We start from the raw sequence: 17,903 nt of genomic DNA, 5'->3' as shown, positions 1-17,903 counted from the left end.
TCGCAAACAAACTAAGGCACTCCTCTGCTCCATGGCGGCCAGTCGCGCAGCTCCATCTCTCCCTGTTTGCTGTGTCTCCGAATCGCCGTGGCCGATTGGGCCTGTCCCCTCACGTTGAACCTCCGGAACTCGAGGGGGCCGCCGGTTGTGTCTATCGCCTGTCTTCCCTGATGAACCGATAGACCGATTGTCCCGCCGGTTAACGCATAATCAGTTCATGAGACTTGCTTTTGTCCGAATTAACCATAGACATGGAACACGCTTCTCTCTTCGGCGCCACTACCCCATCGTGCTGCCCTGTCCGCCCTGGTCTGGGGGAGGCGACTTCGTGGGGAGCAAGGACTGCCGCTGCTCCGCTGCTCCGGACCTACATGGGCAACCCGGCATCGGATGCGCCCTGGCACCTCTCCGTGGGAGCCCATCTCTCACCTGGCATGCATCTAGCATGCACGTTCGGGATCTCCCTATGATCTACCTAACCGTCAGGCAAATTTAAATCACACAGGCTAGTCTGTGCGAGGAACTCCGGCCGACTTGGCGATCTGATCACCAACCAGACTCTTCCATGTCAACCCACTCCCGACGGAGCGAGCACCATGATATTCTTCAGTTTAAAGGCCTACAGAGAATCCCAACCTGATGCAGAAAGAGAAGATTCGTCACACTCACTCATCTCAACGAGGCTTGGTACGTACTCATATCAACCTGGCCTGCCCTCTTCCAAGCCCCTACAATATCATCAAGAGCCCTCGCAGTCCGCCTTTCGTTTCTCTTCCACCCTCCCCCCCCCTCTTCACCCGCCTTCTTCGCTTCTTCTATTGTCATTGCAAGGGACGCCTAGAGCGCCGGAACCTTCGCTTCTCCTTCCCTCGTTGATTCGACGGATGCTTCCCGAATAGACTCATCACACACAGCGGCTTCCGCCATCCCCTCCTCTTCTCTTCACATCATGGCGCCCGGCGTGCTGTCCTATTCCTCTTCGGGGACATCACCCTCGGCAAGTCCCGTCATGATGACCCCCATCGACCACTCCGACACCACCTCCGATGGCTTCACCAGCCTGTCCGTGGGCCCCCTCGACGGCGTCGGCCTCAACATCCACGGCCAGCAAACAAGCGGCCACGCCACCGGCCAGCCCTCGTCCACCCCGACCGGCGGCAGCGATGCTGGCTTGAAACAGATGCCCATCGCCATCGTCGGCATGGCGTGTCGTCTGCCGGGCAGCGTCGCCAGCCCTGCCGAGTTCTGGGAGCTGTGCTCCCGTGCCAGAACCGGCTTCACCCCCGTGCCCAAGGAGCGCTTCAACCACGAGGCCTTCTACCACCCCAACCCGGGCAAGACTGGAGCCTACCACGCCGATGGCGGTAACTTTCTGGACGTCGACCTGGCTTCGTTCGACGCCCCCTTTTTCGGGTTGACAGAAAAGGAGGCCATCTCCATGGACCCCCAGCAGCGTCTGTTGCTCGAGTGCACATTCGAGGCCCTCGAGAACGCTGGTATTCCCAAGCACACGATTGTGGGAAAAGATGTTGGTGTTTTCGTCGGCGGCAGCTTCGCCGAATACGAGAGCCATTTGTTCAGGGATAGCGATACGATACCCATGCACCAGGCCACAGGTATGAGGATGATCCCTGCACCCCCAGACGTTTACTCGCACTAACATACCGGTCAGGATGTGCCCATGCGATGCAGTCCAACAGGCTTTCACATTTCTTTGATCTCAGGGGTCCGAGTTTCACAGCAGACACAGCTTGCTCGGCTAGTTTGGTCGCCCTTCACTTGGCGTGCCAGAGTCTGCGCGCCGGCGAGTCCACCTCCGCCATCGTTGGTGGCTGCCATCTGAACATGCTCCCCGAGTTTTGGATTTCCTTCTCGTCTTGCAGGTAAGCCCTCCTTGCACGCATTGCCCCTCGTATGTCGCAAGTTTTTCGGACACTGACACGAGTGATGCAGATTACTTTCAGACACCGGTCGATCCATCGCCTTCGACCAGCGTGGCACCGGTTTCGGCCGTGGCGAAGGTTGCGGTATGCTCATCCTGAAGCCTCTCGACCAGGCCATCAGGGACAACGACTCCATCCGTGCCGTCATCAGAGGTACCGGTATCAACCAGGATGGCAAGACGCCTGGTATTACCATGCCAAGTGGCGCGGCCCAAGGTATGCAACGCAATGCACTGAGCCCTGCGGAGCCGAGAACGAATGCTGACAACCGCCACAGAGAAGCTCATGAGGCAGATCTACAGAAACGCCGGTCTTGACCCCACTGACTGCGGTTATGTTGAGGCCCACGGCACTGGTACCAAGGTCGGTGACCCGATCGAGGCCACCGCCATCCACAACGTCATTGGCCAAAACAGATCAGTGAAGGACCCCCTCTTCATTGGATCCGTCAAGTCCAACATTGGCCATCTTGAGGCGGCATCCGGTATTGTCGGTGTCATCAAGGCGGCCATGATGCTCGAGAGAGGCTTCCTCCTGCCCAACCACGACTTCAAGAAGCCCAATGAGAAGATCCCATGGAAGGAGTGGAACATGAAGATTCCCGCCAGCCAGAGGCCTTGGCCCAAGAACAAGAAGTACATCAGTGTCAACAACTTCGGCTTCGGCGGCACCAACGCCCACGTTGTTCTCGAGAAGGCGCCCTTCACCGCTCCCAAGGCGGACAACAAGAGCTTGCCTCCTCCCGACAGCAAGAAAGCCAAGGCCACCAAGAAGATCTACGTCCTGTCCGCCAACGACAAGAACTCCATCGGCGCAGTCATGAAGAACCTCGTCGTCTACCTCGAGCAGAGGCCCGAGATCTTCCAGAACGACCTCATGGACAACATTGCGTACACCCTTGGTTCTCGTCGATCCATGCTCCCCTGGCGAGTGGCCATCCCTGCCACTGACTCTTTCGAGCTCATTGAGACCCTCAACGCTGGCAAGGTTATTCCCGGCAAGGAGAACGAGCCTCTGAGGATCGGCTTCGTCTTCACCGGCCAGGGTGCCCAATGGTGGGGAATGGGCCGTGAGCTTTATGGCCAGTACCCCATCTACACTGCCGCCATCGACAGAGCCGATGAGTGCCTGAGAAACTTGGGCGCTGATTGGTCCCTGGTCGAGGAGCTCAGCAAGGATCAGGAGTCTTCCAGGGTTTCCGATGCCAACATCAGTCAGCCGGCGTGCAGCGCCGTCCAGCTCGCACTGACGGACCTGCTCCGAACCTGGGGTGTCCGCCCTGTTGCTGTTGCCGGTCACTCCTCTGGTGAGATTGGTGCCGCCTACGCTGCCGGCATCATTGGCTTCGAGGCCGCCATGGCTGTCGCCTACCACAGAGGCCGCCTCGTCCCCATCCTCAAGAAGAGGAACCCTGATCTCCAGGGTGCCATGATGGCGGTCGGCGGCACCAAGGAGGAAGTCCAGCCCTTGATCGACGGCTTGAAGGAGCAGCAAGTCAGAATCGCCTGCTTCAACAGTCCTTCCAGTTTGACGATCTCTGGTGACTCTCCCGCTCTTAGCGAGCTCGAGAAGATCCTTGAGGAGAAGCAGATGTTCAACAGACGCCTCCAGATTGAGACTGCCTACCACTCTCACCACATGAACCTTGTGGCCAAGGAGTACCGCGAGTCCATCTCTGACCTTCCTCACCCCCAGACCACCGATGTCCGCTTCCACTCCTCGCTCTACGGCCACCAGATTGACGGCTTCGAATGCCAGGCCCACTACTGGGTCAACAACCTGACGTGCCCTGTCCGCTTCTCTGAGGCTCTCGAGAGCATGCTGGAGCCTGTTGGCGACCACAAGACTGGTGTCAACATGATCATCGAGCTGGGCCCTCACTCCGCCCTTCAGGGTCCCATCAAGCAGATTCTCAAGCACGTCGGAGATGCTGCGATGAAGGTGCCCTATGCCTCTCCTCTTGTCCGCAAGAAGGATGCCGTCGACTCGGTCATGGAATTGGCCTGCAGCCTCGTCACCAAGGGTGCCATCCTCAACATGGACGCTGTCAACTTCCCCAACCACACCAAGAAGCCGGCGTTGTTGACTGATCTTCCCCGCTATGCCTGGAACTACCAGAACAAGTACTGGCAGGAGTCTCGCATGACTCAGATGCACAAGTACCGCAAGTCGCCCAGAAACGACTTGATCGGTCTTGAGGCCATCTACTCCAGCGACCTTGAGCCCACATGGAGAAACATTGTCCACTTGGACGACCTCCCATGGCTGCGTCACCACTCCATCCAGTCCGTGACCATCTTCCCCATCTCTGCCTTCATCGGCATGGTTCTGGAGGCGTCCGCCCAGTGGGCTCAGCGCAAGGAGATCGCGTTCGAGAAGTTCGAGCTGAGAGATGTCTCCGTCGTCAAGCCCTTGGCTCTGAACGATACCGATGTTGAATTGACCATCAACTTGCGCCCTCACCAGGAGACCAACCTCAGCGCGTCTGAGACCTGGAAGGAGTTCCGCATCTGCTCTTGGACCCAGGGCAGTGGCTGGACTGAGCACTGTGTCGGTCTCATCGCCCTCCACGGCTCCGAGGCCAACGAGGTTGACGGTAAGGAGCAGAAGCTGGCCGCCCGCCGCGGAGCCGAAGCCACCATCAAGGCCAGCGAGGGTCTTGAGGCTGTTGCTGTCTCCGAGACCACCATGTACGAGCGCCTCACCGAGCTCGGCGTCGGATACGGCCCCTCTTTCCAGGGCATCAAGGACTGCAAGGCCTCCGACAAGCACTCTGTCGGTTACATCTCGGCCGTTGACATCGCGGCGGACATGCCCAACCACTACATGACCAGCACTGTGCTCCACCCCACCTTCTTGGAGTCTGTCATCGAGATGTACTGGCCCATCCTTGGAGCCGGACGCACCGACATCAACACTGTCTACTTGCCCTCTTCCATCGGTAGAATGTCCATCTCTCGCGACGTCACCGCTCTTACCAAAGAGGTCGGCAGCAAGCTCAAGGCCCACTGCAAGGCTGAATTCCCGGCCGATGCCCGCTCCACCAAGGTCTCCGTCTTCGCCACCTCGGAGTCGAACGACTTGGTCATCGAGATCGATGAGCTTACCGTTTCCCCCATCATTGATGGCGAGACCGAGCTGGCCAGCGCCCCCGCCCGCGAGCTCTGCTACAAGCTTGAGTGGGAGGACATTGGAAACCTGAAGTCGCTCTCTGGCAAGGCCAAGCTTGGCGGAGCTTCCAGCGGAGTCAAGGTCGACGCTCCTCTGCCGGACGTCGATGTTGCCATCATCCACGGCGAGTCCAACTCGCAGCAGATGCTGGCCAACGGCCTTGCCATCGCCCTGGCCAGCGCCACTTCCAGACTTCCCGAGATGGGTGCTATGCACGAGGTCAACACCGAGGGCAAGCTCTGCATCGTCCTGACCGAGATCGAGCAGCCCTTCTTGGCCAACCCCACCAAGGAGCAGTTCGCTGACGTCCGCAACATGCTTGCCGGTGTCCAGGGCTGCCTCTGGGTTGTCCGCGGTGCCTACGACAAGGCCACCTCGCCCGAGTCCAACATGATCATCGGCCTCAGCAGAACCGTCCGCTCCGAGACGGTCCTGCCGTTCGCCACTCTTGACCTTGATGACATCAACAAGCTGGACGAGGACGACTCTTCCGCTGTCGTCTTTGAGATCTTCAAGCTGGCCTTCGGTGCCAACGCCTCCTCTACCAGCGAGCTTGAGTTCATGGAGCGCTCCGGTAAGTTCTTCACCCCTCGCATTGTGCACGACGAGGCCATGAACGAGTACGTCCACCGCGAGACCAACCCTAGCGTGGTTGAGCTCCAGCCCTTCGGCAAGGACAACCGATGCCTCAAGATGGAGTTCTCCACTCCTGGTGCCATCGAGACGGTGCACTTCATCGACGACGCCTCTGTCACCCAGCCCCTGGCTGATGAGGAGGTTGAGTTCGAGGTCAAGGCCGTCGGCATGAACCTTCGCGATGTCATGCTCGCCAAGGGTCAGATTCCCGATGCCGACAAGCACGCCCTCGGTGTTGAGGCCTCTGGTATCATCACCAGAGTCGGCGCTGCCGTCAAGGGCCACAAGGTCGGCGACCGCATCGCTGCCCTGACCATTGCCAACGGCGCCTATGCCACGCGCACTCGCACCACCGCTGCCAACATCCTCCCCATGCTCCCCAAGATGTCTTTCGAGGATGCCGCTACTCTCCCCTTGGCGTATTGCACTGCCTACTACAGCTTGGTTGAGCAGGCCCGCCTTCGCGAGGGCCAGAAGATCCTGGTACACTCCGCCGGTGGTGGCATTGGCCAGGCCTCGGTCTGCCTTGCCAAGATGATTGGCGCCGAGATCTTCGTGACTGTCAGCACCGCAGCCAAGAAGAAGCTCCTCATGGCTCATTACAACGTTCCCGAGGACCACATCTTCTACAGCCGCAACACCACCTGGAGAGCCGCCGTTAGACGTGCCACCAACGATGAGGGTGTCGACGTCGTCCTCAACACCCTCTCCGGAGCTGATGCCCTGCGGGAGAGTTGGGCCTGCCTCAGCCGCTTCGGTTGCCTAGTGGACGTCCGCAGGAAGGATGGCTCTCGCGCCACCCGTCTTGACATGGGCCAGGCCGACAACAACGCTTCTTTCCTGAGCGTCGACATCTTCGGCCTTGCCGCCGAGAGGCCCAAGATCATGGAGAGACTCGTTGCCGACGTCGCCAAGCTTCTCGCCGATGACCAGCTCCGCCCCATCGACCCTGCAACCGTCTTCCCCGTGTCCTGCATGGAGACTGCCTTCAAGACGCTGCAAAGCACTCAGGGTCCTGGCAAGCTCGTCGTCGTCCCCAACTCTGAGGACGTCGTCATGGCTACCCCCTCCAAGGCTATGAAGGCCCTGCTCAAGGCCGACGCCACCTACCTCCTCATCGGCGGTACTGGTGGTCTTGGCCGCAGCATGTCCCGATGGATGATCGCCCACGGCGCCAGGAACTTGGTCCTCCTGTCCCGTAGCGGATCCGCCACCGGCAAGGTCAAGGATCTCATTGACGAGGCAGCTGAGGAGGGCGCTCACATCGTCGTCCGCCCCTGCAACGTCGCCGACAAGGCTAGCGTTGACCAGCTGTTCAACACTGGCCTGAAGGGTCTGCCGCCCGTCCGTGGTGTTATCCACGGTGCCATGGTCCTTCGTGTAAGTTTTCTACCCCGTCCCCTTACTAAAATGCAACATCATCTGACAAGCAATCCAGGATGTCCTCTTCGAGCAGATGAAGTTCAACGACTACACCGCCGTCACCGAGTCCAAGGTCCAGGGTGCCTGGAACTTCCACAACGCCCTTCAGGAGCGCCAGACTGAGCTCGACTTCTTCGTCGCCATCTCTTCTGCCGCCGGAGCCGTCGGTAACCGTGGCCAAGCCGCCTACGCCGCCGCCAACTGCTTCCTGAACGCCTTTGTCCAGCACCGCCTCGCCCTTGGCCTGCCCGCTACCTCCCTCGACCTGACTGCCGTCTCCGACGCCGGTTACCTGGCTGACGGCAGTGCCGAGCGTGCCGCCGAAGTCGCCAAGAACCTGGGATCCGACAGCATCTGCGAGGCCGAGGTGCTCGCCCTCATCGGCGCCTCCATCTCTGGCAAGACCTCGGTGTGCAACCACCACGTCATCACCGGCATGCGCATCACGCCCACCGTCCAGCCCTTCTGGACCCCTGATGCCAAGTTCAAGGCCCTCCGCCTGGCCGCCGAGGAGCTTGCCGCCGCCGAGGCCGGCGCCAACGGCGCCGTCTCCCTCAACGCCGCCCTCAAGGCTTCCCGCAGCGAGGCCGAGGCCCTCGACGTCGTCTGCCGCGGTCTCGTCGAGAAGATCGCCGTTGTCCTGATGATGGAGCCTGAGGACCTCGACGTCACCCGCAGCTTGTCGCACTACCCCCTCGACTCCCTCGTCGCCATCGAGATCCGCAACTTCATCACCCGCGAGTTCGAGGCCAACATGCAGGTCCTCGAGTTGTTGAGCAGTGGTAGCATCCAGACCCTCACCAAGGCTGTCTGCAAGAAGAGCAAGCTCTGCGTCGGTTTCGACTGGAGCAGCTAGACGGGATACGTGAGCGAGTGCGAGAGAGAGTGTGTGAGTGAGAGAGAGAGAGAAGAAAAAGAAAGATATCATACCACGAAGACATGAGATGAGCTGGGAAGTATTATTAGATTGTCACTTGGGAAGAATACGGAGGAAGATTATAATAGGAGGAATGGCGCTTACGGAAAGGGCTGTGTACTTGTATGAGTATTGGAACATGAGAGACAGAGAGGGAAAGAGAGGCGGGGGGTCTACCCCAAGGGACCTGGCGGCCAGCACACGGGGGGGCATATTCCAAGTTGTTATGAGTGAGTTGTAACAGGGTTGTTTTGTCGTGTGCGGCGCCAACGGCTCCCGGGGGATACCGCCTGCGGTAATCGAGGGGGGGGAAACACACAGATTGGAAATACATTATCGGCGGGGGGAAATCGGGATGGGACTCCATTTGGGAGGGGGTGTAGGGGTGTGGCATTTGGGAGTTTTGATGTCATTTTCATATGTTCTGCGTCCTGTCTTTTGCCCGCTTTGTCTTTTTCTTAGAATTATCAGCAGCAGCAGCTACCACATTTCCTTAGTAAAACAGATATCATTGTTCACCTATATACCAACGATCCTTGACTTCTCCGGTGCCTTTGACTTGTGTGCGCTGCCTGCGCCGGCTTGGTCCTGAGCCAGTGTGATTAAGTTGCCTTGGGTGTCCAGCTAGATTACATCTAAAGTTATGTTGCTGTAAATAAGGCGTGGGCCTTTCTAGTAAGTAATGTTGCCCTTTCTAGTAAGCTCATTCAAGCTAATGACTAACAATCCTTTCTACGACCAGAAAATACCTACGTTGTCGCGCGCCTGCTGCGCTAGGTACCCTCCAGCCTGGCCAGCAATGCATCTATCCTCTTATCCTCCCACCCCTCGATAGCATCTACTTGCCACAGCGGCAGTTCCCTGGCGGCGTGCGCCAGCTGCAACGGCGTTTGTAGGCTCTCGTCTGTCGACCTAGCCCTACAATCTGCTCCTCTGTCTACCAGCAGCTCGACTACATCCCAACGACCCCTTTCGGCGGCCCAGTGCAGCGGTGTTCTCTCGGCATTGTTCAGCGCGTCTATTTCCGCCCCGGCGTCGAGCAAAACCTGCACGTGCGCCACGGTGCCTCTGGAGGCCGCTGAGTGAATTGGCCGGCTACCGTTGAGTAGCCCTGGGCCGTTGACATCGGCATGGTACCGCTGGATGAGGGTTTTCAGAACCTCGGTGGAGTTATTTGCATCCGCGGATGCGTTCTCGTCCTCCGCGGTGGTTGCTGCCAGGTGCAGCGGGCTGAAGCCCTCGGTGTCTTGCTCGTCTACTCCGGCGCCGGCGGCGATGAGACGATGCACGATGTCCATGTCCCTGTTTTCTACAGCGAGAAGCAGCGGCGTTGACGGTTTGTCGTGGCCCGTTACGGTCCCTTGTCGGCTGGGATCCGCGCCGCGTCGGAGAAGCTCATCGACCAGCGCCGGAAGCCTCCTCCGCACAGCGTACAGAAGAGGCGTGCCGGATGTGATGGGGAAGTCTTCTGTTGCGGATGCGCCGCGCCGTATCAGCTCGAAACACGCCTCCTCGTTGCCAGCTCTGGCTGCCAGGGTAAGTGGCGTCTCGAGACTCGCCACCGGAGGCCACACGAGACCTTTGATAAAGGTACTGTTGCCTATTGGCGACCCGGGCCTTGACTGAGGTACGGCGTTGACATTGGCACCACGGTCTAGGAGAAAATGCATTGTTTTCCAGTTTTGCGACCGGATTGCTTTCATCAGCGGTGTCGTACGAGGGCCGGCATCTGGCGACTCGAGGTCCATGCCGTTCTCCAGCAGGTGCTTAACGATGGCAACGCTTCCCCCTCTTGCGGCAGCCTGGAGGAAAGGAGCTTTGTCCTCGGGTTCCTGGCGACTGATATCTGCCCCGAGTTTGACAAGCTGCTTGAAAACCTGAACATCTCCCCTGAGAGCGGCTTCTTGGAGAGGACAGAACGAACAAATGTTCTTTTTCTTCTACTTCTTACAGATTTCTCGTAATTCTACTTTCAAGCAAATATAAGTACCCTTCCCGTCACTCCGTTGGCTTCATCGTCTCGAGGCTCCAATACAACTCTACGAGATACGGGGTGACCTCCCGGAGGCGCCGTTTTGATTCCGGCCCGAGGTGAACCACATCCATCGGCGTACGGCCTTTTTCATCCCTCATGTTTAGGAGTCCATCAATCTTGCCTGTGCTAACCAGATATTCCGTAAGTTCTTCCAGTCCGTATGAAATTGCCAACCAAAGCACGGTCTGTCCTTCGCAATCCCGTACATTGGGATCTGCCCCTCCGACTTCGATCAAAAGCTCAACAACACTTGTGTCCGCCCCTTCTAATGTATCATCATGCGTAGCTAAACAGTGGTCGATAGCATAATGTAACGGCGCCTTGCCCTGTTCGGACCTCGCGTTGACGTCGACCTGACCTGTTTCGAGTAACCGCAAAGCTGTGTCTTCGTGGCTATTAATAATGGCGTAAATCAAGGGCGTCTTTCCTTCCTCGTCCTTTGCGTCAACTTTGCAATTATCCAGCCCCAGCAGATAGCTGACAGTATCTTCATGCCCCCACTCAGCGGCAATCGATAATGGGGTCCGGCCGGACTTGTTTTTCAAGTTGACGTCGGCCTCGCCTGTTTCGAGTAGACACCTCGCAATAGCCGTGTATCCCTTTTTTGCAGCATAGTACAGGGGGGTTTGGCCATGCTTTTCTCTCAAGTCAACCTCAACCTTGCCTGTTTGCAGTAGCAACCTGACAATAGCATCACGCCCCATTTCGGCGGCATACGATAACGGTGTTCGGCCAAGGTCATTTTCTGAATTGACATGAACCTTGCCTGATGCGAGTAGAGACTTAACAATATCCACACGACCCCTTTCGGCGGCAACTGATAAGGGCGTCTGGCCATGGTTGTCTTTCAAGTTAACCTCAGCCCTATCTGTTTCAATTAGAAATCTAGCAATAGCCTCGTTACCAGCTAGGACGGCATTTGCTAATGGGGTTCGGCCATGTCCGTTTCTTGAGTTGATGTCAACCTTGCCCGTATTGAGTAGACACCTGGCAGTAGCCTCCTTGCCATTTTCTACTGCCCACAAGAAGGGTGTTCTGCTGTTGGCATCGCTTAAATCGACGTCAACCTTGCTAGTTTCGAGCAGACACCTGACAACAGCCTCGTTGTCATTTTCTGCAGCATAGGATAAGGGCGTTCGGCCAGCGTCATCTTTCAGATCAACTTCAATTTTCCCTATTTCGAGAAGGCACTTGACAAAATCTATGTGACCCCTTTCGGCGGCATGCGATAAGGGTGTTCGGCCGTATTTGTCCTTCGAGTTGACCTCGGCCTTGCCTGTTTCGAGTAGACATCTGGCAATGGCCTCATTACCCGCCAGGGCGGCCAAGGATAATGAGGTTTGGCCAATGTTGTCTTTTGAGTCTATATCGACCTTGCCTGTTTCGAGTAGACACCTAAGAACAGCCACGTGCCCCCTTTCAGCAGCATACGATAGGGGTGTTTGGTCGTATTCATCTTTTGAGTCAATGTCGATCTTGTCTGCAAATTTTGTAACAAGCCACTTGACTATAGCCCCGTAACCGTATTTCGCGGCAATGCACAGCGGCGTCCGGCCGTGGCGGCTCTTCTTGTCGAATTCAACAGATCCGAGTTCAAGCAAAGCTTTAGTAAAGCCCTCCATGTTGCTTGATACCGAATAGAATAAGGGTGTCTGCCCTAAGCTGTCTTGGGCGTTGAAATCAAGCTTCTGCGGGTTATGCATGTGATCGACCAAGCACGGGTTGACTCGTTCAGCGTCTGTCGAAGGTCTTCCCATCATGATGTCGAGGAATTCTTCAATCCCGAAATGGGCCGCAAGATGCAGCCCGGACAATTTCCTCGGTAGGTCGTATGTGTACCATTCAAGGTCCGCATCGCGTTTCGCCAGTTCTTGGGTCCAGAGCACTTCGAACGAGGCATTCAGGTTCATTTGGTTCTGCAAAAAGTCGATCACCTCTCCGCACAACGGCCTTGTTGCCCGGGCATGGTGTCCCCAATTTTGCGCCGCATATTCGTAAAGCGGATTGTTGCGAAGCCGACTCATCAGTTTACGGTGAGATTCGCAAGGCCCCGAGTTGAAGTTGTCGAAGCAAAGATAGGTGACGCATGAGGCTGTGACAAGAGCTTCTGCTTCAGGAAGCCATCGAGCTTTTGTCCTTTCAAAGTATTCCTGTGTCGTATAATGAACCAAACGAATGACGTGGCTTTCTTCGTCGACAGTGACCAGTCCCGCGCAAACAGAGATGACGTCTCCAATATCCGGGAGATTGTCCAAGTCAAGCTCCGTAGTGCCCGTTTCCACTGCGAGTGCTTCCTGTAGCTCTACCGTGCTAAGAGGCCTCTTAGAGCATACGATCCACGATAAGGCGTCTTTAGCTAGCGTGACTTGGTCCTTTAGTTGTCCCTCAATCCGCTCCATGGCCTCTTCGTAAGCAGTGTCATATGCATCAGAGCCAGCTGAAAGTTTTGCAAGTGCAGTCCTGACAGCTTTCGCAGACCTCTTGCCGATGAGAGACAGGAGGTGCAGTCTTGCTAGGAGAAACCTTGTGATGTGTAAGTAGCCGATCGCTTTTGACTAGCAGTCTACAACTCACATTCCCTGTGCACATTCGATGACCTTCGCCTTGATTTCATCTTTGAGCTCCGTATTGTTCTTCACAGATGCGGGAAGCTTCAGCATTTGGTTATCGAGATACCTCTTTACGTCATCATCAGAAGCTCTAATCTCAAGTTGTACATCATCTTCGAATTGACTGGTGATATCTGGTATGTCTCTTGAAGTTGCGAAAATATTGACATTGCAAATAGACGATAGAGAGTTCATCTCTGCGATGAGTCTATCTCGACAGCTTTCGTCATTCTCACACTCATCTAATGCGTCAATCAGGATGTAAGTCTTGGTGTATATTGCTGTCACGGTTCGCAGCATCCGGATGGTTTCGTCTCGTGAGGGCCGGGTGCCTTTTCTTTTGTGGTCGTCATAAAGTTGTCTCACTTCTTCAGGTAACGTAGGTCGACCCTGGCACAGTTGTCTTAACAGAATTGACAGTAAATTTCCGAGATGTTGCTCCTCCTTGCGCCGAAAGTTGCAGAAGATATATGCTATGCCGATGGCATGGTCGTCACGGAATCTATCATGCAGGTGCTCGATCACAATGGACGTAAGGATTGTTTTTCCTGCGCCTGGAAGTCCGGGACAGAATAGTTTTTGCCCCCGAGTCTGAAGCCATGTTTGGAACTTCGTCGAATCGAGGAGCCACTGGCCTGTGCCCGCTTCTCTTCTTTCAAGATTGTCACTCAGCTGTGCAGTAACGTCGATGGGGCTGAGCCAATCGATGACCATTTTGTCGTGCTCGTCCATATGCTTTTGTTGCAATTCCTTTCTTGTAGCCCGTATTTCCAAGTTGGTATTCGCACCGAGTGCGGCACTGTCGATCGAAACCATGCGGTTGAGCATCTCACATCGTCGTTGCAGATCCACTACGGCACCATGAGTGCGATCGCTGAGAAAGGCCTCCTTTGCCCTTCTCCAGCCTACACGATGGCCGAGGGAAGTCTTTTCTAATTTCTTGAGCAAATCTTTTAGCTCGTCTTGGCAAGATGACAACAAGATAGTGGTGGCCACGCCGGCTGGTGTAGCCTGAAGGTGCGATAGCAATGTCGAGTGCCGTCCTTCGAAAGCATCTTTGAAGTCTTGGTTAAGAATAATGTTGGTGTTGGTCTCGGATAGAATGGTCTTGAGTGAATCGAGTTCGTCCATGAAATTTCGAACCTCTTGTGGCGCATCTCTCCAATCCAGCCCAAGTTTAATTGCGGCATTAGCTATCTGGCCAGCAACGCCGATGACGCCGATGATGCTGAAGGGATCCGCCATACCAACATAGAAACCAATCAAAACGTATGGTCAACAGCAAGTAAGGCAAAGTCAAGGTAGGCAGGCATCAAAAGATCTAAGAGCTGTCCGCGTAGTTCGTTCTGAGAAGGACAGCATTTCTGCCCAACGTGGTCGCTGCTGCATTTCGCCCCCTCTTTTCCCAAGCGACACCCCCACCAAACAAAGTATGCCTGCAGAAAATCCAAGCCGTCCTTCGTCTGCTTCCAGACAACCAATTACAGGAGCTTGGGATCATGCACGCTGGTCTCTGTGAGTGCCTGCAGCCTAAATGCATACATCTGATTGGCTGCGAGCAGGTTTCGGTAACGCCACACTCTGCTGCGCAAGTGACTGTGGACGCCTCACCCACTTGCTCAACTGGCTGTACTCTGAACCTAACTTGGATGCCGTAAGGTCCACTTGTTTTATTCAATACAACGAATCTTTTGCTCTGGACAAATCGAGGCCTGTCCAGGCTCGGCTCACCTTACCAGATATGTTAGCTTATAGCTCTTCAACAATTAACTTCGTAATTTACCATTCGGTAATTCCAGCATCCCTCGGTATTGTGGCCATCATACAGCCTCCTGTTAAGTATACAAATTGACCATCGTATCTTCTGAATCATACGGATTTACCAGCGTAGCATTCAGCACCCACGCCACTGTTCCCAGTATCAACGTCAGCGACGTGTTACAGAAGCTCTACTCTCGGATCGCTGACCGTGGCCAAGGGATGCGCAGGATGATGGCAGGGGCGCAAACGATCCATGGAAGAGTGCTTCGGCTCTTCCTTTATTTCGCGGCGGGGTCAAAGATTGTGGGTTAGAAGGCCCATCCTGTATCTATAACATTTATGACCCTTTACCGTTTCCCCTCCTTCCGTAACCTGTCTCGTACTTTTCTATCTCAAACCATTGGTTCGTATTTGCTGTGATTGTGTATACTCAACTGCCGCTACCCCCCTCCCTGCGCCTCAAGAGGTGTCGTTTTGGGTGGCCAAGCTAAACAACGGGATTCGGGCCGTAACACTGCCAAATAGAATATGCACAAATAACTTTTGTGTGGCGGCGAAGGGGAAGACTGGATCGTTTTTGTATTTTAACCCAATTACTGTCCATGCTTATGGCGTGGTTATGCAGCTTCTTTGCTCTCACGGCGAATAAAACCTGCGTCCCGTAGCACTGCCACCGTAGCCTGCTCATGAACTGCCACGTCAGTTCCTCGCGACTCAATAAAGGTCCAGGGTTCAACATATTCCCGTAACACGACCAGATTATTTTCTTTTTTTCACTTCATAGTCCAGGAACACATCGAACCCATTTCTCTGTTAGAGAATCGCCTCTCCCCGTTCCAACATATTCGTCAGACTTCCTGTTAATGTCGACCCCAATGTCCAGATGGCACGAGCCTACTTGCATGCGGCCAGATGTGGTGGTTGTAGCTGGCCTCCCATACTGTAGGTTGTGCGATGCCGTTGGTTGCACCGACGACACCACTTTTGCACATGCTCTCTCTATGCCCGAAGCCCCACCCGACAATAGCAACGGTCGTTACCAACTACGATGGCCGGCCGGCGTGGAATATAAGCAAGATGACGAGTCTTCAGATGCAACATCACCGTCATTCCTCCCCAGTTCAAACACCAGTGCTACATTCCAAAACCAAGGAGGTTCGAATAACGACAAATGTTCCTCGTCAGCATTTCAACCTCCGGAAAATAAACAGTATGACACCACAGAAGCTAACAACATTCAAACTGCCTTGGGAACCAATCCATACGTGCCCTCGAGATGCTACCCCATATTTTGGAGCAAGGACGAGATCAGGCTCCTAGAGCTAGATTCTTCCAGCAGTGGTAGCCTTCTTCACGGGGCTTTCACAAATGTCAGACTCGGCTCTGGCCAGGCTCAATACGAAGCTGTGACGAGAGAGCTCACAGCGGGCATAAGAGATTTGTAGGGAAAAGTGTCTTGTATTCTCTGTAAGTGAAAAGACGACAAAGAGCTCGTATAAGTAGAGATCCTGTGAGCTAGTCACGTGCAGGCGCACGGGACATGTGTGCTGCCAAGTGCTGCAGCCAAAGAAAAGGCTTGACAGAATGAGGCTATCGTGACAGAAGCCATTTCCTACACTTGGGCAAATGAATCTGGCGACTCAACTCGATGCAGGCCAATGTTCATTGGGCCATTTTGGGATATTGTACCCATCACTCGAAACTGCGAAAACGCCCTCCGAAGCGTACGGATCTCTGGAGGGGCCCCTCGGAAAATTTGGATCGACTCGTTGTGTATCAACCAAGACGATGAAAAGGAACGATCTGCCCAGGTGGCACTCATGTCACGTATCTACGCAAACGCGGCCGGCGTACTAATTTATCTCGGACCTGCATCTGAAGATAGCGACATGGCTCTTGATGCCATTTCCCGTTCAATAGACAGGTATGAATGTGTTCATTCCGATACGGAAGGCGCATGCGAAAAGTGTATCAAAGCTGTCAAAACTCTATTCCAACGAGCGTTCTTTCACCGGCTATGGGTCGTCCAAGAAGTCATGCTTAGCAAATCATTGATCATATTCTGCGGATCGAGATCAACATTTTGGCCATTAGAGCACATCACCAGAGGCCTCCCAGTTTCAGTTTGGACACAATTTCACAGGAAAAGGGCAGACGATCCTGGATGGGAGCTTCTGGGTCTCATGACCGAGACCAGCCAATGTTTCTGTAGCGACGTTAGGGACCGAATCTTTGCCCTCCTGGGCATGCTTCAAAGTTTGGATGAACGTACCATTGCTGCAGACTATAGTCTCTCACTCCAGGAGGTTAGCATCGGTATTGCATCGTTTCTAGTTCAGAAGTGTGGCAACGGCCGAGAAGTACTGCTCTTCGCCGGCATTAATAGGGGAAAGCATAGACGGCTGCCTACCTGGGTTCCCGATTTTGCTGAGCCTCTTAGACCTGATTGGAGAATCAGGGGTCTTCTAGACAGGTCACTGGCAATTTCAGGAGACCCGGGTACTGCAAAAGAAGCAAGAGAACGCTTGAGGCAAACTGAATGGAAAGCCGGGATCCAGACGCACCGTCTCTGCTTCCAACCGCTCAAAAACCTCAGTATTCACATAAATTCCCGGACATCATGCCTTCACCTTCCTGCAATCAAGCTTTGCAACTTCAAAAGTGCTTTTAAGCCCTTTGGCAGCGGCCGAAACTTTCAGCCTTTTGTCCGACACGGATCCACCCAGCGAGCAGTCATACTGGTGCCAAGAGCACCCTGTAGTTCCAAGAAATTGTCGAGTTGGTTGAATATAATCTCAGTAGAAGACGGCCTGTACTGGCTCTATGGTATTGAAGGATTCGCTATTTTGCGGCCCAACTACGACGAAGTCACTCACAGTCTTGTATGTGCTTGCGATGTGGTTTTTGAGATGGTAGAATTCCAGGATCAACAATCAATGTCAATTCCATTGGACTGGAGACCACATCCGGAAAGACTGAATTGGAAAGCGTCCCTGGAAACACTAAACTGGAGGCGCTCCCTGGAAAGATTGTCAGAGTCTGACGAAAGGAGCTGTTCGCAGCACTTGCAAAGGATCTTGCAGCAGCTTCCAAACAATGTTGAACTTGCAGAGTCACACACGCAAGGAGAAGTAGATTTCCAAGCACGAGAATCACTCCTGGATATTGCGTTTGTTTTGAAACATTCTCGACATTACGCGGAAGGGGTAATGTGGGAAAGTTGGCAGAGGATGGAGAGATTACTTTTACCGCTGTTCCAATGCGATAAAGGGCTTGACACTCTACGAAATTCTCTCAAGAATGTAGCCACCTTGCCTTTTGGCACCGAGGAAGATGGCAGGCCCCGACAAATTTTCGTCTTTAAAGGCTACTATATACATTCTTTTGAAGCAATCGCAGCCCTGATATGG

General features: G+C 54.7%; 2 protein-coding genes across 2 annotated transcripts; one reads left to right on the top strand and one right to left on the bottom strand.

Moving 5' to 3' along the window:
• Nucleotides 1-949: 949 nt before the first annotated feature.
• Nucleotides 950-8,028, top strand: EsH8_V_000677 (type I polyketide synthase; the record flags this gene model as incomplete). Its single annotated transcript, XM_083273193.1, has 5 exons — nt 950-1,616; nt 1,673-1,883; nt 1,954-2,159; nt 2,221-7,130; nt 7,189-8,028. The coding sequence occupies 5 exons, from the start codon at nt 950-952 to the stop codon at nt 8,026-8,028; spliced, it is 6,834 nt and encodes a 2,277-aa protein (XP_083125908.1).
• Nucleotides 8,029-8,861: 833 nt separating this feature from the next.
• EsH8_V_000676 (ankyrin repeat domain-containing protein) lies at nt 8,862-12,783 on the bottom strand (the record flags this gene model as incomplete). The annotated part of the gene is made up of 4 exons (XM_083273192.1): nt 8,862-9,742; nt 9,806-9,965; nt 10,255-12,631; nt 12,698-12,783. The coding sequence occupies 4 exons, from the start codon at nt 12,781-12,783 to the stop codon at nt 8,862-8,864; spliced, it is 3,504 nt and encodes a 1,167-aa protein (XP_083125907.1).
• Nucleotides 12,784-17,903: the final 5,120 nt, after the last annotated feature.

The sequence above is a fragment of the Colletotrichum jinshuiense genome, chromosome 5 (genome assembly GCF_051148585.1).
Source record: "Colletotrichum jinshuiense chromosome 5, complete sequence".
Lineage (NCBI taxonomy): Eukaryota > Fungi > Ascomycota > Sordariomycetes > Glomerellales > Glomerellaceae > Colletotrichum > Colletotrichum jinshuiense.
This window is presented reverse-complemented; position numbering and strand designations above follow the sequence as displayed.